The sequence below is a fragment of the Chenopodium album genome, chromosome 13 (assembly GCF_948465745.1).
Source record: "Chenopodium album chromosome 13, dcCheAlbu1.1, whole genome shotgun sequence".
In the NCBI taxonomy this organism is placed as follows: Eukaryota; Viridiplantae; Streptophyta; class Magnoliopsida; order Caryophyllales; family Amaranthaceae; genus Chenopodium; species Chenopodium album.
The window spans coordinates 1,343,224-1,366,998 of NC_137846.1; the positions used below are offsets into that span (position 1 = coordinate 1,343,224).

At 36.6% G+C, this 23,775-nt stretch overlaps 1 protein-coding gene and 1 pseudogene across 2 annotated transcripts; both read left to right on the plus strand.

Moving 5' to 3' along the window:
• Window positions 1-298: 298 nt before the first annotated feature.
• On the plus strand, window positions 299-4,478 carry LOC145575874 (1-acyl-sn-glycerol-3-phosphate acyltransferase PLS1-like). Its single transcript, XM_081633671.1, has 11 exons — window positions 299-379; window positions 1,217-1,339; window positions 1,429-1,468; window positions 1,670-1,743; window positions 2,088-2,147; window positions 2,635-2,712; window positions 2,796-2,954; window positions 3,114-3,239; window positions 3,482-3,574; window positions 3,820-3,906; window positions 4,011-4,478. The coding sequence occupies exons 1-11, from the start codon at window positions 299-301 to the stop codon at window positions 4,239-4,241; spliced, it is 1,152 nt and encodes a 383-aa protein (XP_081489797.1). The 3' UTR covers window positions 4,242-4,478.
• A 3,650-nt stretch (window positions 4,479-8,128) lies between these two features.
• LOC145574174 (xanthine dehydrogenase 1-like) lies at window positions 8,129-22,120 on the plus strand (annotated as a pseudogene). The gene is made up of 14 exons (XR_014098015.1): window positions 8,129-8,267; window positions 8,923-9,022; window positions 9,910-10,018; window positions 10,748-12,251; window positions 12,594-12,836; window positions 12,955-13,269; window positions 13,408-13,647; window positions 18,460-18,744; window positions 18,884-19,107; window positions 19,843-20,004; window positions 20,099-20,233; window positions 20,323-20,565; window positions 21,070-21,243; window positions 21,699-22,120. The product of XR_014098015.1 is annotated as a xanthine dehydrogenase 1-like (transcript).
• The last annotated feature ends 1,655 nt before the right edge of the window (window positions 22,121-23,775 follow it).

The window sequence follows — 23,775 nt, forward strand, 5'->3', positions numbered from 1 at the left end:
CCAAGTCATAGCATTTTCAAGACATGAGTCAACTCCAAAATAATGATGCTAATGATTATATTATTATGCTGTAATTAGAGTACTTAATTGAGTTAATTAATCATTCTGGGTTGTTGCTCACACGTCATGTGCATACAAAATTACAAACTATGATAATCCCAGCATTTGAACTTTTAGATTGGTCTCCCATTTTTCTCTTCAGATCGTTTTCTCCCTAATTATTTTCTTAATTTCATTTAACAAGCTAATTTATTTTTAAGCTGGAAAATTAAATTTAAGGTGTCAAACTGTCAAAGGAATGGAAATACCTGTTATTTTTGTAATAATTCCTGTGGGATTAATTTTCCTTCTTTCAGGCCTCATTATTAATCTCATTCAGGTAAATACACTAAACCCCACTTCATTTACTGTTGTAGTTTATAATTTGTTGTTATTTTTTATTTATATTCAAATTTGTTGTAGAATATACTTCTGAATTCTGATGGGTTTTTCTTAAATAGTGAGTTTAATGTTGGTTTTGCTGAATAAAATTGTTTGATGGGTTCTTAGTTTTAGGCAAAATTGAAATCCTTGAATATATTATCTTTGAATTGAAATTTAATTAGGCTAATATATTAATTGTCTGGTGGACATTATATTACAGGCATTGTGTGTATATTAGTGCAATTTACACTAAGTTTAGCATATAAATATACAAGTATAAGTTTGATTAATAAGGGAAGTAGTTCATATGTTCAATTTATCTTGGCTACAATTGAATAGAAGTTGGAATGAAATGGTGAATGTGTAATGGTTGAACGTTATTTAAACTTTATAGGACTTGGGGTTTTTGGTACGAGTCTCTGTATTGACCCCCCAAATTACTATGTACGAATTACTACATTAGAATCTTCAATCCTAGAGAAAGTAGGATCAATAATGGGATTCTTGTTAACAATTAACTTTGGTATGTACTTGTTGGATTGTTGCTAGGGGAATAAGACTTGGTTGATATGTAATCCATTTATCATGTGCTTCTTGACTTAGAGGTAGCTGGACGATTGGGTAAGACTTTCCTGCGTTAAGGGAATTGAGATGTGACGATTTTGTGTCACTGATGTTGTGTAGTATGATCCAAATCCACGAAATAATATCAACACAAATATTTATATGACGATTGGGTTTTCTTTAACTGATATGCATATCATCAACCTTTCTTTGTTACTTGTATTTTCAGGCTATTCTTTATGTCTTAGTTCGACCCCTGTCAAAGAATATGTATCGGAGATTTAACAAAGTAGTAACAGAACTGCTATGGTTGGAGGCTGTTTGGCTCTTTGATTGGTGGGCTGGCGTGAAGGTTTGAAATCGACATTGACAGTTTGCTTTTAGATACATTTACGTTTTCTGTTTCAGTTTTTCTTTTGTTAAAAAATTGGGTTGTTATAGGTGGAGCTGCACACTGATCCTGAGACATTTCATCTGATGGGTGAGAGAAATTAGCTCTAAGAATTCCTTTATTTGAGTACTACTTCATAACTGTTTTGAAGTATCTAAATGGGTTTTTTTTCCATATCCTATTTATTGTACCTCTTTTTTCTTGCACAGGCATTAGTTAACATCGCTTCCAGATTTGGGTTAATTTATAATGTATTCCTTTTTTTTTTCAACTTAATGACACCTCATTCAGGTAAAGAACATGCTCTTCTTATCTCCAACCACAGAAGTGACATTGATTGGCTTATTGGATGGGTTTTAGCTCAGGTTCTCTTCAAAAACTTTATTCTAGATCCTAGAACTACTATAACTCTATGAATGCAGCACTCATTTTGCATTTGTATCTCTTTTGTTGCATTACATTTGTCTAGTACCACATTGCTGAAATGCCTGTATGCTGATAAAATTGTGTGATGTTATTAGATATACTGCACCAAAAAGATATACTGTACTAGCTACGGCCAGTTTGCTATAATAACACAATTTTGGAATTATAATTAAATAAAACTTACACATTTATATCAGAATGGCTTTTTTTTTAATTATTGTTTGATCATCATCCAAATGTTCAATTTTCAGTCATTGACAGCTGTTTGTTTGCTCTATAACAGAGAGCAGGTTGCCTTGGTTGTACTATGGCTATCATGAAGGATGTCTTAAAGTATCTTCCGGTGAGTTTCTATTGCTTCAACTGTTGTGAGGAATTGGGATTCCAATTATATGGGTGAAATTCCTTACAAGCTGTAAACTAGAATTAGGAATTTTCATGTCTGAGATTTTTAACTTCCGGTGAGTTTCTATGGATGAGACTACTGTGTTTCTCCGACAGCAGATCTAAATTTATGCAACTGATTATAAGTTCATTTTTGATGATCTATATGTTACTCTGAAATCTGAATTGAATGTTAAAAGAAACATTTGACTAACTAAATAAATCTCTTGAGAATTTGAGATTGCTAATGATGATCGTTGCTAACTAATCACAGTCAGAGTATTTTATGTATGATTATGCAGTTCATTAGTTCCTTGCAAACTGATTTATGATGATTCCATACCAGTAGACCCTTTTGTACTGTGCAATTTATCGCAGGGTGACAGTCAGGGTATACAAGGTGTTCCTTTACGTTTTAAATCAATAATTTCGTGCACCAAATGCAGGTTATTGGTTGGTCAATGTGGTTTTCTGAGTATATCTTTGTCAAAAGGAAATGGACTGAAGATCAAAGCATCCTAAAGGTACTTCAAGATGGATCTTTATTATTTATTGGTTGAGTTGTTTCTTGTTGTAAAATAACTATTCGATGGTAAATATCACACAGTCAGGCTACGAGAAATTGAAGGATTTTCCTTTTCCCTTTTGGCTGGGTCTCTTTGTTGAAGGAACTCGCTTCACACACCCAAAACTGCTAGATGCTCAGCAGTTTGCTATTTCAAAAGGATTAGCTGTCCCCAGAAACGTTTTGCTTCCTCGTACAAAGGTTTCTCTATTTTACCTATTTTCTTTAGCTTGCTCCTTTCTTTTTATTAATTTCCCTGTCTTGTGTGTGAGTGCATGCGTGTATGTGTACGTGCCTATTGCCTAATTTATTCTTGTTGCCTGTTCTAGAGAGTATAACCTTTCGTCTGGTTGATTTCAGGGTCTTATTCTAGCTGTAAAACATTTGCGCTCATTTGTTCCTGCAGTATATGATGTTACCTTCACTGTAGCAAGAGATACTTCCCCACCTTCATTGCTAACTTTACTAAAGGGCAAATCTTCTGTGGTAGGTAGCAGACACTTCTGTCATTATAGTAAGAGAACTATAGTAAAAGAAAGTTAGCTTATTGTGGTAAGTTGTAGACAATTCTGTCATTATAGTAAGAAAGGCAAAGTAAAAGAAATCTAGCTAATATAGTAAAAAATGCTGGTTTTGGTCTTCCCATTTTCTTTTCTTTTGTTATGATGTGTTATTAGTACCTTTTGAGACTTTCTTGATGCTGATGTGCTAGCTACTCTATGTTGCAGGTAAAAGTGCAAGTTAAGCGGCATTTGATGCATGAATTGCCTGAAACAAGCGATGATATTGCACAGTGGTGCACAAACTTGTTTGTGGCCAAGGTGAGGAGACCAAGAGCTATAGTTAGAACTTAGAACCAATAAAATTAGCAGCACCTTAGAACAATGTCAACACTTTATTTAAGTTGTTGCAAATATACTTGTGAATTTGCATTGAAACAAAATATAAACTTAGATCATTCTTATCAAGAAATTTTCCAAAAAAGAAAAGAGAACTAGTATATCCTCAGTTGATCCTTGTGAGGCTGCTTGATGTGAATCCTTTGTCCTTTGAACTCCACCACCAGGATGCATTTTTGGACAAGTACTTTTCAGGCGGCAGTTTTGGCAATGAGGAAATTCAAGATCTTGGTCGACCAAAGCAGTCGTTAATTGTAAGGCATTAATTGTTGGCTTGCAACATCTATCTCAAAACGTACTGATTACTATACTCACTCTTTTGGTGTATGCATGATTGATCTGCTTTGTTTACGAACAGGTGATGATTGTTTGGTCGTGTTTAGTTAGTATGGGTGCTTTCGGATTCTTGTTATGGACCAGCCTCTTCTCAACTTGGCAAGGAGTAATAGTATCGGCTGTGTTTCTGCTACTTGTTATAGTCACCATGCAGATCCTCATTCTGTTCTCTCAGTCAGAGCCTAATATTGATTCTATGCCTATCACAATACTGCCACAAGATCCAGTGAAAGAGATTCTTCTTCAAAGTTGAACAGATTATTCATAGCAAAGACTGGAATGAACTTTTCTGTAATCATAGGTAAATGTTGGCCATTCATTCACTTGAATTTCTTTCATTTAATTTTTTGTTCAACCAATTTCTTTTTAGAGTGTATCATTTGATTGTTGTATAATTTCTTCGTTTCTAAAAGTTATTCCTGTTTGGATGACGATTGTGTGACAAAAAAGTCAAATCAGGAATAATTTTCTAGATACGGGGACTAGTGATATATATAAAGCAGTGTGATACTCATTTATAGGATACGGAGTAGCCGGGAAAGTTGCTTAATACTTTGTATGTAGAAGATGTTTGAAGAGTTGTATAGCTTGATTTAACACTCTTAAGACCTTAATTCATATTCTTGTATTTTCAAATACTCCAAATTACATTATTACAGTAATCTTTGAAAAGTTGTATAGGTTGATTTGGCACTCTTAAGACTTAATTCATATTCTTGTGATTTTAAATACTCCATATTACGGCAATCTTTGGGAGTTGTCTAGGGATTATAATGTGTTAAATAATACATTGATACCATTTATTTCCTGTGATAATCTTCTTTACATCTTTTGATTTTTTTTTTGAAGACACATCTTTTGAAGTTTAAATATATAGGAAAACACTAATTCTATTTTTTTTTTTTTTTTTGAAATAAAAAACACTAATTCTATTCGTTACTTTTTTCTTTTTCTTTTTCTTTTTGGGTTAACTCAACTTTTTGCGATATTACGTGTTATTCTCTCTGTTTCGTAATAAGTACAACACTTTCCTTTTACGTCCGTTTCATAAAAATTACAATACTTTCTTATTTGATCTACTATTTTATTATTTATCTCTCCTACCAACCCCAATTACACTACTTTTTTTTTTTTATTTTTAATATTTACTCTTTCCTAATAACAATTAAAAATATCTCACTAATTGTACTTCATACGATGTATTATAAAATTCATCTTTTGATCTAGTCCCACTTTATAATTCTCCTTAAACTTTTAGTGATTATTACGAAAATGAAGAGAGTATATTATTGTCTTTTTTTCTTTTTTTTTTTTTTTTTTTAATTACGAAGTAATATCGATCTATAAACAAATTATTGCACTTACTCTCACCCGATTCAAAATACTAACTAATGTCACACAATATACATTAATCATAGTATTAGAAAGAAACTACTCTGTAATTCCTTTATAATTTGAGAATAATTTAAGGTGCCAAGCTAAGGTTGCTTTTATAATCAAAACCGTATTTCAACAACACTAAACCAAGGCGTTTGAGTACAAAAATATTACTTTACGATTAATTAATTTTTTACATATCATTCGAGATTATTTTGGCTAATGTCCAAGACTCCAATTAATTTACTCAAATAATCCGTATTTAAATAAATACTTCATAAATCCAATAATATATCCAACTGAATAATCGGAAATTTTACCAACAAGCTTCTAAAATTACGATATAGCCCCTTAATAATTTAGGGTCTATTCTCTTCACATTACTTTCAGTTCAGTACAATTCAGTTCTTAATTTCCTTCTTTCATAAAATATTCAATTCAGTACAGTTCAGCTCCAATAAGTTCAGTTCAGTTTAGCTCAACTCAGTTCAATCAATCAGAATAGGCCCTTAAATTCTTCTTTTTCCTTTCTATTCAAAAGTATTTAGTATAATGCAAGACTTTCATGCATGCTCAACTTAACGTAACAACCATGTTTGCCAAATGTCACAAACAACGTAAACTCTTTTCATGCATGCATGCCACTAATCCAAACTATTTTCTTCCTCCTTTAAACATTAAGAATTTAACATGATCTCATCATTGCTTACGTTATTAAGCTTCATCAATCCTTTATAAATAGCCATGCATGAAGAGTAGCCCATACCACCGCAAACCAAGTATCAAAAGTAAGTAAAGCAAAATATATATACAAGCTAACATATAAGAGATTGATTTAATTTGGTATGTGTACAATTAATCCAATAAACTTCCATGTTAGGTTTTTGCTCTACAATCGCGGTTGCAACCACCGGCCCTGCCTTGTGTGACCATCGGAGAAGCCACCCTTGCCCTGCCGCCATTTGTGAGACCAAGAATTATTGGTCTTCCGACAAGAAATGTTAGTACGTATACTCCTTTATTTGATTATTTCCCAAAGTCTTACTCACTTTTGTTAAAACCAATATATACTCGTACGTTCATAATTATTTGAGTTACTTTGTTTTGCTTTGCATTTTACTTGTTTTTACGTATTTACTAAAATACAAGTGGAAAAGACTTGCACTTTGGGAAGAACGATAAAAGAAATGTATTTATTTATGATAGAATTTTTTTACTAGATTTTTTTATTTCAAAAACTACCTATTAAGGCCATTTTCGGAAATAACTACAGTAATATTTAGCCTGTACAATGCACGGGTCAAACTTGTTGGTTAAATGCCTTTAATTTTATTATGTAACTAGTGTGTATCCTGAACGTTGTACCGGGTTGCTACTTTAATTTTCTTTTATACTAGGGTTGCTACTTTAATTTTTTTTTTTTTTTTTGAGGTAATTGCTGCTTTAATTATTCCTAGTGATTATATATCTTTGATATTTAAGTTGTCGTTTTTAATTTTTTTAAAATTAATTAAACCTTGTAATTTGCAATAATATACATTTATTTTCATATTTATAACATGGGTTGATGATTGACTTTGATGGTTAAATAACCATCCTTCTTATAAGTATAGATTTGATAAAATTTTGCCAAAAAAAAAAAAATAATAATATCATAGAACCATGCCTTATTGTTTGTGAAATTATTACTACAAAAAAAAAAAAAAAAAAAAAAAGGGGGGTGATGAAAATGTTTCAGTGAAACTAATTATGAAAAAACTATCCAAATAACAAAACTACCCTAAAAGCTAGGTGCTGTTTAGTTGAACTTCTTGGAATGGGTTGGCTATTTAAGTATGAAATCTCTTATCTGGGGAATACTTATTTCACACCCCATACCCTCGGAATCTCATACTCACTTCCCCCTCAAATATTCATAATAATCCATATTATCACTCTAAGTATGAGAATTCATTCCGTGATTAAACCAAACGACTTTAGATTGATATGAGATATAGAATCCATATCATACAAGTATGAGAGACCCATACCAATCCGTTTCAGCTTAATGAACCAAACTACCCCTAAAATTTTTGGGTATAAGTATCCAATGTGGTATACTTGATCACCAATGGATCGGGTTGAGCTGGGTCAAACAAGTTGGCCCATTTAGACCGGGCGGCAAATAACTTGTACTCGAGTCCACTATTTTGAGCCCAAAAACAAAGGCGCCTTTGTCAAGCTAAGTAAGCCCGATTTGGGCCCAAAATTTCCCTCACCAGTCACCACTACCAGTAACACCCGCCTGATGGGTTCTTCCTCCTTTTATCTTCCTTGTTTCTGTGTTTCATCACCACCATTAAAGTTAAGGTTGAGGTTTTAATGGTCAAATTCCTTGTTTCTGTGTTTCATCACTACCATTAAAGTTAATGTGGAGGTTTTAATGGTCAAATTTGACCACGAAAACTCTAGATCTAGAGTTTTCATGGTCAAATTTGACTTAATAAGGCCGTTGTTAATGGTGAGAAGGTTGTTTTTTTTTTCGTCAAATAGTGGTGGGATTCATGGAGGTGGGTTTTTCTCGGTGAATGTTGGTGGTGTCGTGGAATGGGTGGGGGTGAATGTTAGGTGGTGGCTAGGTAGATGATGCTCTTTGATTAATTAAACTATACTATAAATTCTCAATTCATATACTATTTGTTTATCTTTTTTGTTTATTTCTTTCTGAATTATGGATAATCGATTAATCTAAAAGTAAATTTACAGTAATCTTCGGGGGGGAAAATGGGATCTTTGATGAGTGAAGAAAAAGTTGGAGTAATTGAAGAAAAAGAATCATATGAAGCTATAATTTACATCAATGGTGTTCGGAAAGTTCTTTCTGATGGTTTAGCTCACCTGACTCTTCTTGAGTATCTCAGAGGTATAATACTAAACTAATTACTGTATAATTCTTCATTGTTGTTTTAAATTTGTAATCTTAATTCTACTTTTTTGAAATTTTTGAGTTCAAGTATGTATTAATTTCTGTATTTTGCAAGTTTGTGATCATGACTTATTCTGTTGTTACTGTGCTTTGTTGTTGAGAAATGATTTAGCTTAATGATAGTCCCCAACTCCCTAGAATCCAAAATTAATGTCCAATGAAGAAAAAAAAATAAAAAAAGGATGGGCAAGTGTAGGCCTTCCTTATAATTTGTTATGCATAGTTTGATGAATTGAGAATGCAACTGGCATCATGCTTAGAAAGAGGAACAATCTGTTTTTCTTATCTCCTATAGTGTAAGGAAGAGAAGCAGGGAAAGAGACTGTGTAAGGGAGAGGTGAGTCAAGGGAAGAGGAAGTAAAAGGAGGATATAAAATGAACCCATTTATCTATATCCTATGAGAAAATAGGCTCATTGCTCTTTTTCATACGCTCATACACTCATTACCTTACAAGTGGCTGAAGGATTTTTGAAGTTTTCTTTAATCAATCTGGTGATTTGACTGTAAGTATTCATGGCTATAGCATTATATTCATGTTGCTATTTGATTGGTTTGTTTAATGATGATGTGATCTATGCTTTTGGATGCAGATCTTGGTCTAACTGGGACAAAATTAGGATGTGGTGAAGGAGGTTGTGGTGCTTGTACAGTTATGGTCTCCTACTATGATCAGCAGCACAAGAAATGTGTGTGAGTCTCTGTTTAACTAAATTATCTGCTTGTTTGCTCCTGTTTGGCTTGATTTATGCCCATTAATTAAAATTAATTATAAGAAACTAAAGTGGTTACTGTCGCCATCTATAAGTTGGGTATTGCTTAGAAGAGTTAGGAGGTTCTTTGCTTGGAGCGTTTGATAGTCGAGTGATCCTACCTTGTTTTTTCCTTTCAAACAGATATTCAAATAAATTTACTGAATTATAATAAAATGGCAAACTAATAGCATGGTGTGAAAAGCAGCTGTTATTTTTGTTGGCTATGAATGAATGTAGGGAGCATTGTGTCATATTAAAGCCTTCTGTCATACAAAGTTCTGTAAAGTTTTTCAACTAACTGTTGTGCGAAAAGCAGTTTGGACTACGTGTGCTAACTAGCACTACGAAATCAGTTGTGACTGATAGTCCATCATGTTATCGCAATAGCAATCTGTTAATATTGGCGTGATGCATCTTGATACTTTAATATTATCTGAACGCCTGATTTCTTCAAAAAATATGTTTTGCAGTATAGCCTATGATTATCCTCCAAATATAATGAATCACAAAGATGAATCGAAGTATTTGTAAATGTATCAATTGATGCAGTGATGATTGTGACTCATGAAGTACAAAGTAACTAGTCAGGTGCTGCTTCTGTCACTGTTCTTGCAATGATGACTGTATACTACTTTTTCTACCGTCAGGAATTACCTTAGAACTTTAGAAGGATGGCATAGTTTCATCTGTAGCAGGATTAGAACATGAATCCATGTGGGTTGAGCACTTTTATTTTATTATTACTATCGCATCTTTAATGGATGACAAACCAAACCATATTAAAGAGATTGTTTTAATTTCATATTTTTTTTCTTCCTCTACCAGGCACCATGCAGTTAATGCATGTTTGGCGCCTCTGTACTCTGTAGAAGGAATGCATGTAATCACAGTGGAAGGCATTGGAAGTCGTAAACTTGGCTTGCATCCAGTGCAGGTTCAATTCTTCCCTTTCTATTTGATTTCATCGAAAGAGGATCATACTTCATATATCATTATAAGTCACAAGAGCTTTTCAGATGTTGAAATGTTTTACAAGATCTTCATTGAACAAACTTGAGGAAAGGATGCTTAAAAGTTAAAAATAAAGGATTTACCAATTCCTTACTGTGGATAACTTCCTATCCTTTTCCATGCTAGATAAAACTTTCAGTTAAGAAGACTCGGAGTAGTGGAGGAGTTGAATTACCTGATAGACTGCTCCCCCATCTCAAACTTAAACTTTGGTAAAGATAGACAAAATTCTGTTTCTAGAAAGAAAAACCAATTTTACTAGGTGTTTGTTCTGTTTTTATTGAGAATATACTCTGTAATGAGAAACTTCTGTTTGGGTGATTGAGATATACGTGAGGCAGGGAAAATCAAAATATATGCCCTTTAAGTAGTATATGCCTTATAGCATAAGTGGTAGAGGCTTACAAGTTACAAATAGACTCCCCCTGAGTCTATGAAATTTGGTTTTCTTTTTCATTTTTTTTCGGCTTTTGATTATCTCAAATTCCTGTGACAACAGGATAGCACTTTGGTGAAGAACTGCAGATGCAGCATCATTTTCTTTTTCATTTTTTTTAGGCTTCTGATTATCTCAAATTCCTCTGATAAATTTTAGTGAAAAATGGAACTGTTTTGTAACCTTTCTGTGATTTATTATAAGTTATCTTTGCAGGAATCATTGGCAAGGTCACATGGCTCCCAGTGTGGATTTTGTACTCCTGGATTTGTTATGTCCATGTATGCTTTACTAAGATCCTGTCAAACTCCTCCAACTGAGCAGCAAATTGAAGAATGTTTGGCAGGGAACTTGTGCCGTTGCACAGGTTATAGGCCAATTGTTGATGCCTTCAGAGTTTTCGCTAAACCTGATGACATGATATACACCAGTTCTACCTTGGCAGGTCGTAAAGGCAGTGAGTTCATATGTCCATCGACTGGTAATCCCTGCTCTTGTGGACTGAAGTCTGATTGCAACTCTGATAATATGAAAGAATGCGGGGCTTGCAATAAAAGTTACCAACAACTTTCTTATAGTGATATTGATGGTAGCAAATACAATGATAGAGAGCTTATTTTTCCTTTTGAGCTATTGCTTAGGAGGTCTGCCTTTTTTAGCTTGAGTGGTTTTGGTGGGCTTAAGTGGTGTAGACCTGTGTCACTTCAACATGTTCTAGAGTTAAAAGCCAAATAAGGCAAGGTTGATAAATGGTAACACTGAGGTTGGAATTGAAATGAGGCTGAAGAGAATGCAGTATAAAGTTCTTGTGTCAGTTGCACAGGTGCCTGAGTTAAACATCTTACACGTGAAAGCTAACGGATTGGAGATAGGGGCTGCTGTGAAACTGTCTGAGCTTCTGAGTGTTCTTAGAAGAGTTTCTTTAGAGCGTGCTGCTCATGAAATTTCATCTTGTAATGCTTTTATTGAGCAAATAAAATGGTTTGCTGGAACTCAGATAAGAAATGTTGCCTCTGTTGGTGGAAATATCTGCACAGCTAGTCCAATATCAGACTTGAATCCTCTTTGGATGGCTACCGGAGCAAAGTTTCACATTATTAATAGCAAGGGAAACATCAGAACAATTTTGGCAGAGAACTTTTTCTTGGGGTATCGTAAGATTGATTTGTCAAGTGATGAGAGTTTACTATCAATTCATTTACCAGGGACAAGGCCTTATGAGTTTGTGAAAGAGTTTAAGCAAGCTCATCGTAAAGATGATGATATTGCATTAGTGAATGCCGGGATGCGTGTTCACCTTGAGAAGAAGAACGAAGATTGGGTTGTTTCAGATGCATCAATTGTATATGGAGGGGTTGCTGCTGTTTCTTTTTTTGCGTCAAAAACAAAAGATTTTCTCATAGGAAAGAGTTGGAACAAGGAGTTGCTAGATGGGGCCTTAAAATTCTTGGAGGAGGACGTATTACTTAAGGAAGATGCACCAGGTGGGATGGTGGAGTTCAGAAAATCTTTGACATTAAGTTTTTTCTTCAAATATTTTTTGTGGGTATCTCGAGAATTAGATGTAAAGACAACTTTGACCGAGAGTGTACCTCCATCATATCTGTCAGCAATACAGCCATCCCATAAGCCACCTGTGATTGGGAGTCAGGACTATGAGATTGTCAAACATGGGACAGCTGTAGGATCTCCCGAGATGCATCTATCTGCAACACTTCAGGTCTGTGACAATAATCTCAGGAATATCCCTTTTCACACAGAAATTTTATTTTGCTTTTAAACTTTATATTTTGGTGGTTGGTGTGTGTGGGTGGGTGGGTGGGGGTTTGGGGGGGGGGGGTGGTTAAGGAGCGGGGCTGTGGTTTATTCACTAAAGCATTTCTACTTATGATTGTTCATTATAATGTTACAAGCTGAAGTTGGCGTCATTAATGTAATATGAAGTATAATTATAGATGTGAAGTACCTGATAATTTTAAATGATTATTCTTATATTTTCAATCTTGTTGATAAAGCTAAGTTTTTTAGTGCTCTTACTATATTATTCTGTCACTCTTTATAGGTCACAGGTGAGGCAGAATATGCTGATGATATGGCAATGCCACCTAATGGTTTACATGCTGCATTGATCCTGAGTAGAAAGCCTCATGCCCGCATAGTCTCAATTGATGATTTGGGTGCAAAGTCCTCACCTGGCTTTGCAGGCATTTTTTATGCTAAAGATATCCCTGGGGATAATTCTATTGGACCCATTGTCTCTGATGAGGAGCTCTTTGCTTCAGAATTGGTAACTTATGTGGGTCAGGTATAGTACTATGATAAAGAGCTTTTGAGTTCATTCTATTGGTTGTTAGCTCAGCTAAAAGAATTAGTTACCTTTTTCGAACCTTATGCTGGCAGCTTTAATGTCTGTGAATTTACAGGTGATTGGCATAGTAGTTGCTGATACCCATGTAAATGCAAATCTGGCTGCAAGAAGCGTGCATGTAGAGTACGAAGAACTTCCACCTATATTATCTATAGAGGATGCACTTAAATCTAAAAGCTTTCATCCTGGCTCAGAGAGAAGATTCAAGAAAGGTGATGTTGATCTTTGCTTTCAGTCAGGTGAGTGTGACAGTATCATAGAAGGAGAAGTACAAGTGGGTGGTCAGGAACATTTCTATCTGGAATCAATGAGCAGTTTAGTGTGGACCATGGACAGTGGTAATGAGGTCCATATGATCTCATCTACTCAGGTATGCATCTTTTTAAAGTTGCATGTTTTTCTTATGCACCATTGATTGTTAATGTTTAGTTTTAGATAACTTCTGCCTGTAAGTTTTCCTATTTTATTTTTTTGTTAATCAAGTCTTATAAAATCAATCTCTCTGCAGGCACTTCAGAAGCACCAAAAGTATGTTAGTCAGGTACTTGGTCTTCCTATGTCAAAAGTAGTTTGCAAAACCAAGAGAATTGGTGGTGGATTTGGTGGTAAGGAGACTAGAGCAGCTTTCATTGCTGCTGCAGCTTCTGTTCCATGTTATCTGCTAAACCGTCATGTAAAACTCACCTTAGACCGAGATGTAGACATGATGATAACTGGAAAGCGTCACAGCTTTCTTGGAAAATATAAGGTACAGTTTAGTTTCTCTAGTTTGTTATGCTGTGATTGGCATGCATGTTAGAGACTTGTGTGTTGTAAACTAAAACAATCCATAAGTAATCTCACACGTTGTGAGATTATTCTTACACCAAACGTCATCTTCATTCCAAATGAAAAGCTCCATCAAACCTTTATGCTGCATGTATAAAGACAATAGGTAACTCTAATTTGGTCTTCAATATTGACTGCAAAGGAAAAGAGGAAATATGTGCATAATGGTGTTTTATAATGTTAAGATCAAGGTAATAGCCACCAGAAATTTAGATTAGAGATCTAAAATTATTCGCAACTTGTAAAAATTGCATCAAATAAGTACTTCCATGCTTTTTCGGTGGTGATTACATCTTCAGATTTTTAGGTGCTGAATGCCAACGGTTGCATCATGCCAATGATTTGAGTTCTTAACATATGATAGCAATGGTAGGATATGGAATGGGTTATTTACTATCTAAATAAACAACATTATGTACTAGAATACACCACAAAATCTACGTGGAATATTCCTTTCACAAATTATTGGAGATTTCATGAAAACTTTATGGGCCAATAACCATGGTTCAGAATAAGGTATATGCCATGAGAAATTTATTTAAACGAAATGTTATTCTCTCTACCTTTATTTAATTTAATTTTTTTTTTTATATATATATTTTTTTATATATTTTTATTTTTAAAAAAAATTTATATCTTATTGCATCACAACAATCAATCATCCTCCATTGGGCAGTGGTTTATCACAAAGTTTTACATGTGGCTAGCCACATGGTGTGGCCACTTCACATAAAATCAATCAATCAATCAATCAAAGCCTTAATCCCAAAAGTGGGGTCGGCTAACATGAACCAAATTTGATTATTCCGTGTAGTCATCAACATAAATCTTTCTCCTCCATCCCTTACGATCCAAAACTTCATCCTCACGTAAATCCATGCACTTCATATCCTTCCTCACTCCTTCCAACCAAGTCATCTTTGGTCTCCCTCTTCCTCGTTTAATCCCTCCATGGTCCCACTCTTCCACTCTTCGCACCGGTGCACCCTCGGGTCTCCGTCTTACATGTCCAAACCAACGCAGACGATTTTCCCTTAATTTATCTACAATGCCCGCCACACCTACTTTCTTGCGAATAACCTCATTTCTGATTCTATCTCTTAAAGTGTTTCCACACATCCACCTTAACATGCGCATTTCCGTAACCTCCATCTTTTTAATATGCTCTTTCTTAGAAGCCCAACATTCTGTACCATAGAGCAACACTGGTCTTATGGCAGTCCTGTAGAATTTTCCCTTCAACTTTAAGGGAATGCTGCGGTCGCATAGCACTCCCGTGGCCGCTCTCCATTTAAGCCACCCTGACTTAATCCTGTGGGTCACGTCTTGATCAATGTCACCATTCTTCTGGATGATCGACCCTAGGTACTTAAAACATTCACTCATGGTCAAATCCTTTCCATCCAAACTCACCACTTCATTGCTTGTCCCCCTCTGAGTGCCAAAACGACATACCAAATATTCAGTCTTACTTCGACTTAGCTTAAACCCTCTAGATTCCAACCTTTGCCTCCATTGCTCCAACTTGACATTAACCCCATCCTTAGTCTCATCCACCAAAACGATATCATCTGCGAACAGCATACACCATGGAACCTCATCTTGAATTGGTCTAGTTAATTCGTCTAGAACCGTTGCAAAAAGAAAAGGGCTTAATGCAGACCCTTGATGCAATCCGATTGTAATAGGGAAATCTTTTGTCAACCCTCCGCATGTCCTCACATTTGTTGACACATCCCGATACATATCCTTAACTAGGTCTACATACCTTCGTGGGATACCTTTCTTCAACATTGCCCACCAAAGTATCTCTCTTGGCACCTTGTCATATGCCTTCTCTAAATCAATAAAGACCATATGAAGATCTTTCTTCTTTACCCTATAAAACTCCATCATTTGTCTTATCAAATGGATTGCCTCCATAGTAGATCTCCCAGGCATAAAACCAAATTGGTTATCTGAAATGCTTGTGCATGCCCTCAACCTTTGTTCAATCACCCTTTCCCACAACTTCATAGTATGGCTCATAAGCTTAATTCCTCGATAGTTAGAACAATCTTGAGCGTCTCCTTTGTTTTTATAAACCGGGACCAAGGTGCTCTTCCTCCAATCTTGTGGGATCCTTGTAGCCGTCCATATCTTGTTGAAAAGGTTTGTTAACCAATCAATACCAATCTTACCCAAACACCTCCACACCTCTATCGGTACCCCATCAGGGCCAACCGCCTTCTTAGGTTTCATCTTCCTCAGTGCAATCTCCACCTCTACTCTCCTAATCCTTCGCACATACTCCATGTTGATTTCTTCATCACTCATAGAGGTATCTCCTATCACAACTCCATTACTTCCATTAAATAATTCATCGAAGTACCCCTTCCACCTGTCCTTGATGCCCTCCTCTTGCACTAGGACCATTTGGTTCTTATCTTTGACACACTTCACCATGCCAATATCCTTCCTTGCCTCTTGTCTTCTCTTTGCCATCTTATAAATGATCCTTTCTCCCTCCTTGGAATCAAGCTTTTCATAAACCTCCTGATATGCCTTTTCTTTTGCTTGGCGAACAGCTGCCTTTGCCTTACTCTTAGCCTCCTTATACGCTGCAAAGGTTTCATCACTCCTACATTTTCCTAAGGCTTGATAGCATTCCCTTTTTTGCTTAATTACTGCTTTCACCTCTTCATTCCACCACGAAGTATCTCTCTGTACCGAAGTTCTTCCCCTTACTTCCCCTAAGACCTCTTTGGCCACTCTTAGGAAACAGTTCTTCATTCGTAACCAGGTCATGTCCGGATCCACCTCTCCATCCCAATCCGCTTCTTCAATTACCTTTTCTGTAAAAACCTTAGCTTTTGCATCCCTTAGGGTCCACCATCTTATCCTTGGTTCTTCTTGTCTAACTTTTTTCTTCGCCTTCTCTTTCAGACGAATAGTCATTACCAATAGCCGGTGTTGGGTGACCACACTCTCCCCTGGGATAACCTTACAGTTTATGCACCTTTGTCTATCTATGCTCCTTGTGAGCAGGAAGTCTATTTGAGTTGCATTTGCTCCATTCCGAAAAGTTATCAAGTGTGAATCCCTCTTCTTAAACCAAGTATTAGCCAAAATTAAATCATATGATTGGGCAAAATCCATAATAGCTTCACCACCGGCGTCCCTCTGCCCATACCCAAAGCCTCCATGGACACTCTCATAGCCATCTCGGCTCGCCCCAACGTGCCCATTTAGATCCCCTCCAATATATAACTTCTCTGAGTGGTGGACACCCTGCACCACCTCGTCTAGGTCCTCCCAAAATTGTCGTTTCTCTTCTGCATCTAAACCCACTTGGGGAGCATAAGCACTGATAACATTCACAATCTCCTTGCCACATAGCAACTTCAGCCTTATCAACCTATCGTTCTTCCGATAGACCTCGATCACCTCTTTTGCCAACCTCTCATCGAGAACCACACCAACTCCGTTCCTAGCTCCACCATTCCTTGTTCTGTGGCTCGTTTCTTGCCCAACATACCATACCTTATACCCCAAAACCAAGCCTCGAGCTCCTTCTCCTGTCCATCTTGTCTCTTGGAGGCACATGATGTTCACGCGTCGTCTTTTCATTACTTCTACCAATTCTGCTGATTTTCCCGTAAGAGACCCCACATTCCAAGAACCAATCCGCAAACTAAATTCTTTTCTCCCACGCTCCCTCCTGATCCCAACTCCAAGTCCTTGATTATTTGACACCACAATTGGGCAATATGGCGCGTCGCTTCTGGGCGACGACCTAGCAACCCTTACATACTTATCACTGCACCCGGGTCTGGGAAGTGCAGCGCGTCGCTCAGTAGGGAACGCCCCAATGGCACGCCCTTGCTCATTTGACACCACACTCGGGCAATGTGGCGCGTCGCTTCTGGGCGACGACCTAGCAACCCTTGCATACTTATCACTACACCCGGGTCTAGGAAGTGCAGCGCGTCGCTGAGTAGGGAACGCCCCCACGAAAATATCTGTTTGGCTCATGTCATGGGATGTGACGAAGTTTTATACTGGCTGTCACTGGCCTACCGTAACCCTCCTCCTTTATCCAGGCTTGGGACTGGCAGCGGGAAACCCACTGGCGGAGTTACTTCACATAAAATCACATACAAGAATATTAATTAAGTAATATGGGGTTACAGTGATGAACAAATGGGGTTACCTTAACGCGTATGTAGGTTACTTAAATGAGAAATAGGGGTTACTCTTCTAAATAAGTGGAATTATTCTTTCATTTTTTAAAACAAAAAAATAGGGGATAATCGAATGAACAAATGAAGTTACTTATTTATAAATTACTTGAATTCACTTGTATAATGAATTTGGATTACTTTTATGGACAATGTGAGGTTAATCTAATGAAAAATTGAGGTTACTCATATATATAAATGAAGATTACTCTTATAAACTAATGTGGTCACACTGTGTGGCTAGCCACATACAAGACTTACCCGTGGTTAATAGATTTCAAGTGAAAAAGATGTCTTACCCTTGTATGACTTGTATCTTGTTCTCAGTTGAACATGGATGAGTTTGAAACCTTGCATCCTATGTGACCCTTCCTATGTGAAAGATAGCCTTTCTATCCTTTCTATGTAAAAGATAGCCTTTCTATCCTTTCTATGAACTTGTTTAACGGACTTCAGATATTGAATATTTTAACTTAATTGATGTAAAACATGTAAAATTTCACTGAGCACAGGTAGGATTTACGAATGAGGGGAAGCTGCTTGCTCTGGACCTTGAGATTTATAACAATGCTGGAAATTCACTTGATCTCTCTCTTAATGTCCTTGAACGTGCAATGTTTCACTCAGACAATGTTTATGAAATACCAAATATTCAGATTAATGGAAATGTTTGCTTCACTAATTTTGCAAGCAACACTGCCTTCCGCGGATTTGTTTGTCCTCAAGGGATGCTTATTGCTGAAAATTGGGTCCAGAGGATAGCCATGGAGCTCAAGAAGAGCCCAGAGGAGATCAGGGTAAGACTGTTTGCTGTATTAATTTTTTTTTTTTTGTGAGGCATTGAGGCTTTGCTTATAAAATTATTATCAGTTTGATGAAATAACATTGAATATACTTATAAAGATTTATGTAAGTTTTTATTATTTGTTGTCTTAGGAAAAAAAATTTCAAAGTGAAGGATCAATGTTGCATTATGGGCAAGTCCTTGAGCATTTCACATTGCGTGAGATGTGGAGTCAACTGAAATCTTCATGTGCAACTTTCCAAGTGCACGTGCAGAGGTTGACAAGTTTAATGTTCAAAATCGATAGAAAAAACGTGGAATTGCTATGATCCCCACAAAATTTGGAATTTCATTTACAACCAAGTTTATGAATCAGGTAGCTTGAGGAACTAATACTATCATTGCCAATTGGTTTTGGGATGGAACTTTCTTAGGTTTATATTTTGTTTTCTACATTAATCTTAATAAGATCTGGGTATGATGATGGTATTGCTTGTGGAAGGGAAGTAGTCAAGTAGTGGGTACTTGACCCTCCTTTTCCTTCTCTACTTCATTTTTTCTTGAATGTTTGTTTACTTATCATGTATATGGGTTTGCTGTTTGCATGAGGATGAGGCATTGGATCGTAAGGGTTGGAGGAGGAAGATTTTGTTGATGACTACACGGAATAATCAATTTTGGTTCATGTAGCTGACCCCACTTATGGGATTAAGGCTTTGATTGATTACTTATCCAAGTGAGCTGGATAATTTTCTTTAGTTTGCAATTATGTTTTATGCCATATACGATAATTGTGCCTCCAGATCTTCTGGTGCCTTGGTAGAAAAATCATGAATTTTTAATCTTGATGTGTGACTGCAAAGTATGCGTTCGTGTGTGCATTCGCTATTTTGTAATTATTGTTGACCCTACATGGTACCATGCGTACATGCACATGCAAGTTTAGGTGCAAGCATCCCTCTGTTCAATTTTAGACTGCCTCCTATAGTCTTTATTTACAATGTGCAAAGTATAACTTCTTTATAGACTAGCATGTCTAAAAAGTGAGTAGGGAGAGGTGTTTCATCTCTCATTCTTCATTGTTGTTATTTGTTGATTGCAATGAATGCAGGCAAGTGCCCTTGTTCAAGTGTATACTGACGGCACTTTACTAGTTACTCATGGGGGTGTTGAGATGGGACAAGGCTTACATACAAAAGTAGCCCAAGTTGCTGCTTCTGCTTTTAACATTCCTCTTAGCTCTGTATTCATATCTGAAACTAGTACAGATAAGGTACACAAGCAGCAGAAGATGTCAAATTCTCACACAGGAAAAATTTACCGTAGAATCCACTTACCTGTATTTTGTTTCTGTTGGCTGCCAACAGGTTCCCAATTCTTCACCAACTGCTGCATCTGCAAGTTCTGATATGTACGGTGCTGCAGTTCTAGATGCTTGTGAGCAGATAAAAGCAAGGATGGAGCCTATTGCTTCAAAATACAACTATTTCTCATTTGCTGAGGTAGTATGTCTAGACAATAACATACTTTTTCCATTGTTTAGTTTCCCCCTCTCTTCTAGATGTTAATGACCACTTTTGTTTCTTTAAGTTTGGCACATGCATGCTATGTGGAGAGAATAGACCTATCTGCTCATGTTATGACCACTTTTGCTACTCCTGATGTTGGCTTTGACTGGAAAACTTGTAAGGGGAATCCTTTTAGTTATTACACGTGTGGCTCTGCTTTTGCTGAGGTTGAAATAGACACATTGACTGGAGATTTCCACACAAGAGTTGCAAACATCTTTCTTGATCTTGGACATTCTCTCAATCCGGCCATAGATGTTGGTCAGGTACTTGTTCACTGCAGAAATTCTACATCTCAACTGCTTGAGCTTATTGAATTAGAAGAATGGTTGGGGAAGTCAAGTGGAAATGGCATTGTTTGGTTTGGTTATAAGTTGACAACCCATATATTGATATGCTGTATTTAGCTTCAAATAACCTTTTCAAAATTGGTATCTGTGTAAAAATTCCATTTTTTTATTTTATTTTCTTGATTACTTTGAAGGATTGATGGAACTTGAAATAACCTAGGAGTAGTGAGTCATGTGACTCGTGTCCATGTTTTAATAGCATGGAGAAAATGTCAGGACTGGTATTTGTTATAGGATTGACTGCTGCTGTTTATTAATTTGGTTTAACCAACTGTTTCTGGAATTTGGTATTGACTCTTATCGCTTAAATTTGTAAAGTTGGGAAAGATTCACAGAAGTTAGAGAAAATCACTGCTAAACTTTACTGAACGTATATCCTGCATGATCAGTGTTTCATAACCCATGTTTATTATATTGCAGATTGAAGGGGCGTTCGTACAGGGGTTGGGTTGGGTTGCTTTAGAGGAGCTCAAGTTGGGAGATGATGCTCACAAGTGGATACCTCCTGGCTTCCTTTATACATGTGGACCTGGGAATTATAAAATTCCATCCCTGAATGATGCTCCCTCAAAATTCAGCGTCTCTCTTTTGAAAGTTTGTACACTTGTCGTCTCTAGCTGTAGTGTTAGATGCTTCTGTATACATCCTAATTTGTGAGTTATATAGAATGAAATCCATAGACTGTAGTTAAAATAAAAAAAAAAACATCTGGTTGATTCCGTATGCTGCCAATATATCCATGCCCTTTATTATATACTCCGTAGTATGTGCTTCACTGCTTTCAAACTCGGGAAGGGTATGCATGTAAGAAGGAAGCTTGAGCTTAATGCTAATGGGTAGAATCTCATCTTTTTTATATTATTTTGAAACTTGGTCTCTAGTTGAGAAGCATATATATGGGCAAAGTAAAAGTGACCCCTAATAATGTTGCTTATATTCCTTGTGTTATTGCTTAAAGTTGTCCTTATGTGTGACACTACAAATTTGAATCTTGTATCTGACTGCGAGTTAAAAATGTTATAACATATTAATTTTGGACTGATGTGCAGGGATCACCACACCCTAAAGCTATACATTCTTCCAAAGCTGTTGGCGAACCTCCATTCTTCCTTGCTTCCGCTGTCTTTTAGGCTATCAAGGATGCAATCATAGCTGCAAGAGCAGAAGCAGGTTACAGTGGATGGTTTCCTCTTGACAATCCTGCTACCCCTGAGAGAATCCACATGGCTTGTACAGATGAAATCACCTTAAGATTTGTCGATTCAAAATTCTGTCCTAAACTCAGTATCTGAGCACCTAATTAAGCAGTGTATGGTGAAACTTGTTTGTATACCTTCACCTATGGTGAAAAAGGTTTCTACCTGTAATCAAAGATAACTCTGACCCTGGTGATTTTGAGATCGATTCGTAATTTCGTATGTATGAGTGAACCTATGCTATTATCCTACATTACCTTCCAAAAGAAATAACCTTTCCATGTACTTTTTTTTAATTTCGTATGTATGAGTGAACCTATGCTATTATCCTACATTACCTTCCAAAAGAAATAACCTTTCCATGTACTTTTTTTTAATTTCGTATGTATGAGTGAACCTATGCTATTATCCTACATTACCTTCCAAAAGAAATAACCTTTCCATGTACTTTTTTTTAATTCACACGTAAAGGTGATTTATATTATATACAAGGATTATAATGGCCTAAGGGCCTTTAATCAGTTCAAGACTGATGAGTACATACAACCAAGTCATTTTACAGCTGTGTGTGAAAGGGATTAAGAACGTGCTAACTAAGTTTGCAATTAATGACAATTAATAACAACGAAGACAGAAAAACAAGCAATAAACAAGACAAGGAGAATTTACCGTGGGAAACCCGAGAACCGAGAGAAAAACCCACCAATCCACTATGGAGTAACAATTTGATGAAGAACAATGTAATTTACAAGCTTTCAATCACCATGAAAGCTCCCACCTCAAGCTCACTCTCTCAAACACTCAAACCCTAAGTGTTTGGGTTTACATGAGGCTTTCTCTTTCTACATCTTTACCCTCATCCTATTACTGCCTTACAATGACAAATCATGAGTATATATAGTGCTAAATACAAGGCAAATAATCCAAGGACTAAGAATATAAATTACTAACAAAGAAGAAATCAAAGCCGTAAAACCGAGGCTCAAGCGCAATAAAACAGAGCCCCGAGAAACCCAGTGGAGCGGCCGCTCCAAAATACAGGAGTGGCCGCTCCAACAAACTGGAAGAAAATAGCCAAAACAAGTCTCGAAGGAGCGGGCGCTCCTCAATAGAGGAGCGGCCGCTCCGAATTCTCCTATTGGACAGCTTCTCGTAAAACAACCATATCTTCCTCGTGTCTTGGCCAAATTGAGCTTATGACCACTCATTGGAAAGATCTTGAGACGGACTATCACCTCCAACTTAAATCATCTCAATATCACTTCTATATCTTGAGATATGCTCTTTTGAAGTTAACCCTTTGTCATCCACCATTGCTTAACACCAAGCAATAGCCCATAGCTTAAACTTCTAAGCTATGCACCCCCTTAGCCTCCTTGAACCGTTCTCCACACTTCTCAAACCCAACAGTGTGTTTGCTCTATAATAGAGAGCAGGTTGCCTTGGTTTTACTATGGGCCTATGGCTATCAAGAAGGATTTCTTAAAGTATCTTCCGGTGAATTTCTATTGCTTCAATTGTTGTGAGAGATTGGGATTCCAATGTAATATGGGTGAAATTCCTTTTCCCTTTTGGTTAGGTCTCTTTGTTGAAGGAACTCGCTTCACACACCCAAAACTGGTAGATGCCCAGCAGTTTGCTATTTCAAAAGGGTTAGCTGTCCCAAGAAATGTTTTGCTTCTCTTTTTACCTTTTTTCTTTAGCTTGCTCATTTCGTTTTAATTAATTTCCCTAACTTGTGGTGTGAGTGCAGCATGTACGTGTGCGTGCCTTTTGCCTAATTTACTCTTGTTGCCTGTTCTAGAGAGTATTACCTTCCGTCTAGTTGATTTTAGGGTCTTATCTTAGCCGTTTATCTGGACTATCAGTGTGGTTTGAACTACCTTCTGATGATGTACTGTTATTTCCATCTGGGTGTTCTCAGGGTCTA

Coding starts and splice junctions, on each gene's coding strand:
- LOC145575874 (XM_081633671.1), top strand. CDS start 299: ATGGAAATACCTGTTATTTTTGTAATAATTCCTGTGGGATTAATTTTC. Junction 1,469..1,669: donor TGAGACATTTCATCTGATGG/GTGAGAGAAATT, acceptor CACCTCATTCAG/GTAAAGAACATGCTCTTCTT. Junction 3,240..3,481: donor TAAAGGGCAAATCTTCTGTG/GTAGGTAGCAGA, acceptor TCTATGTTGCAG/GTAAAAGTGCAAGTTAAGCG.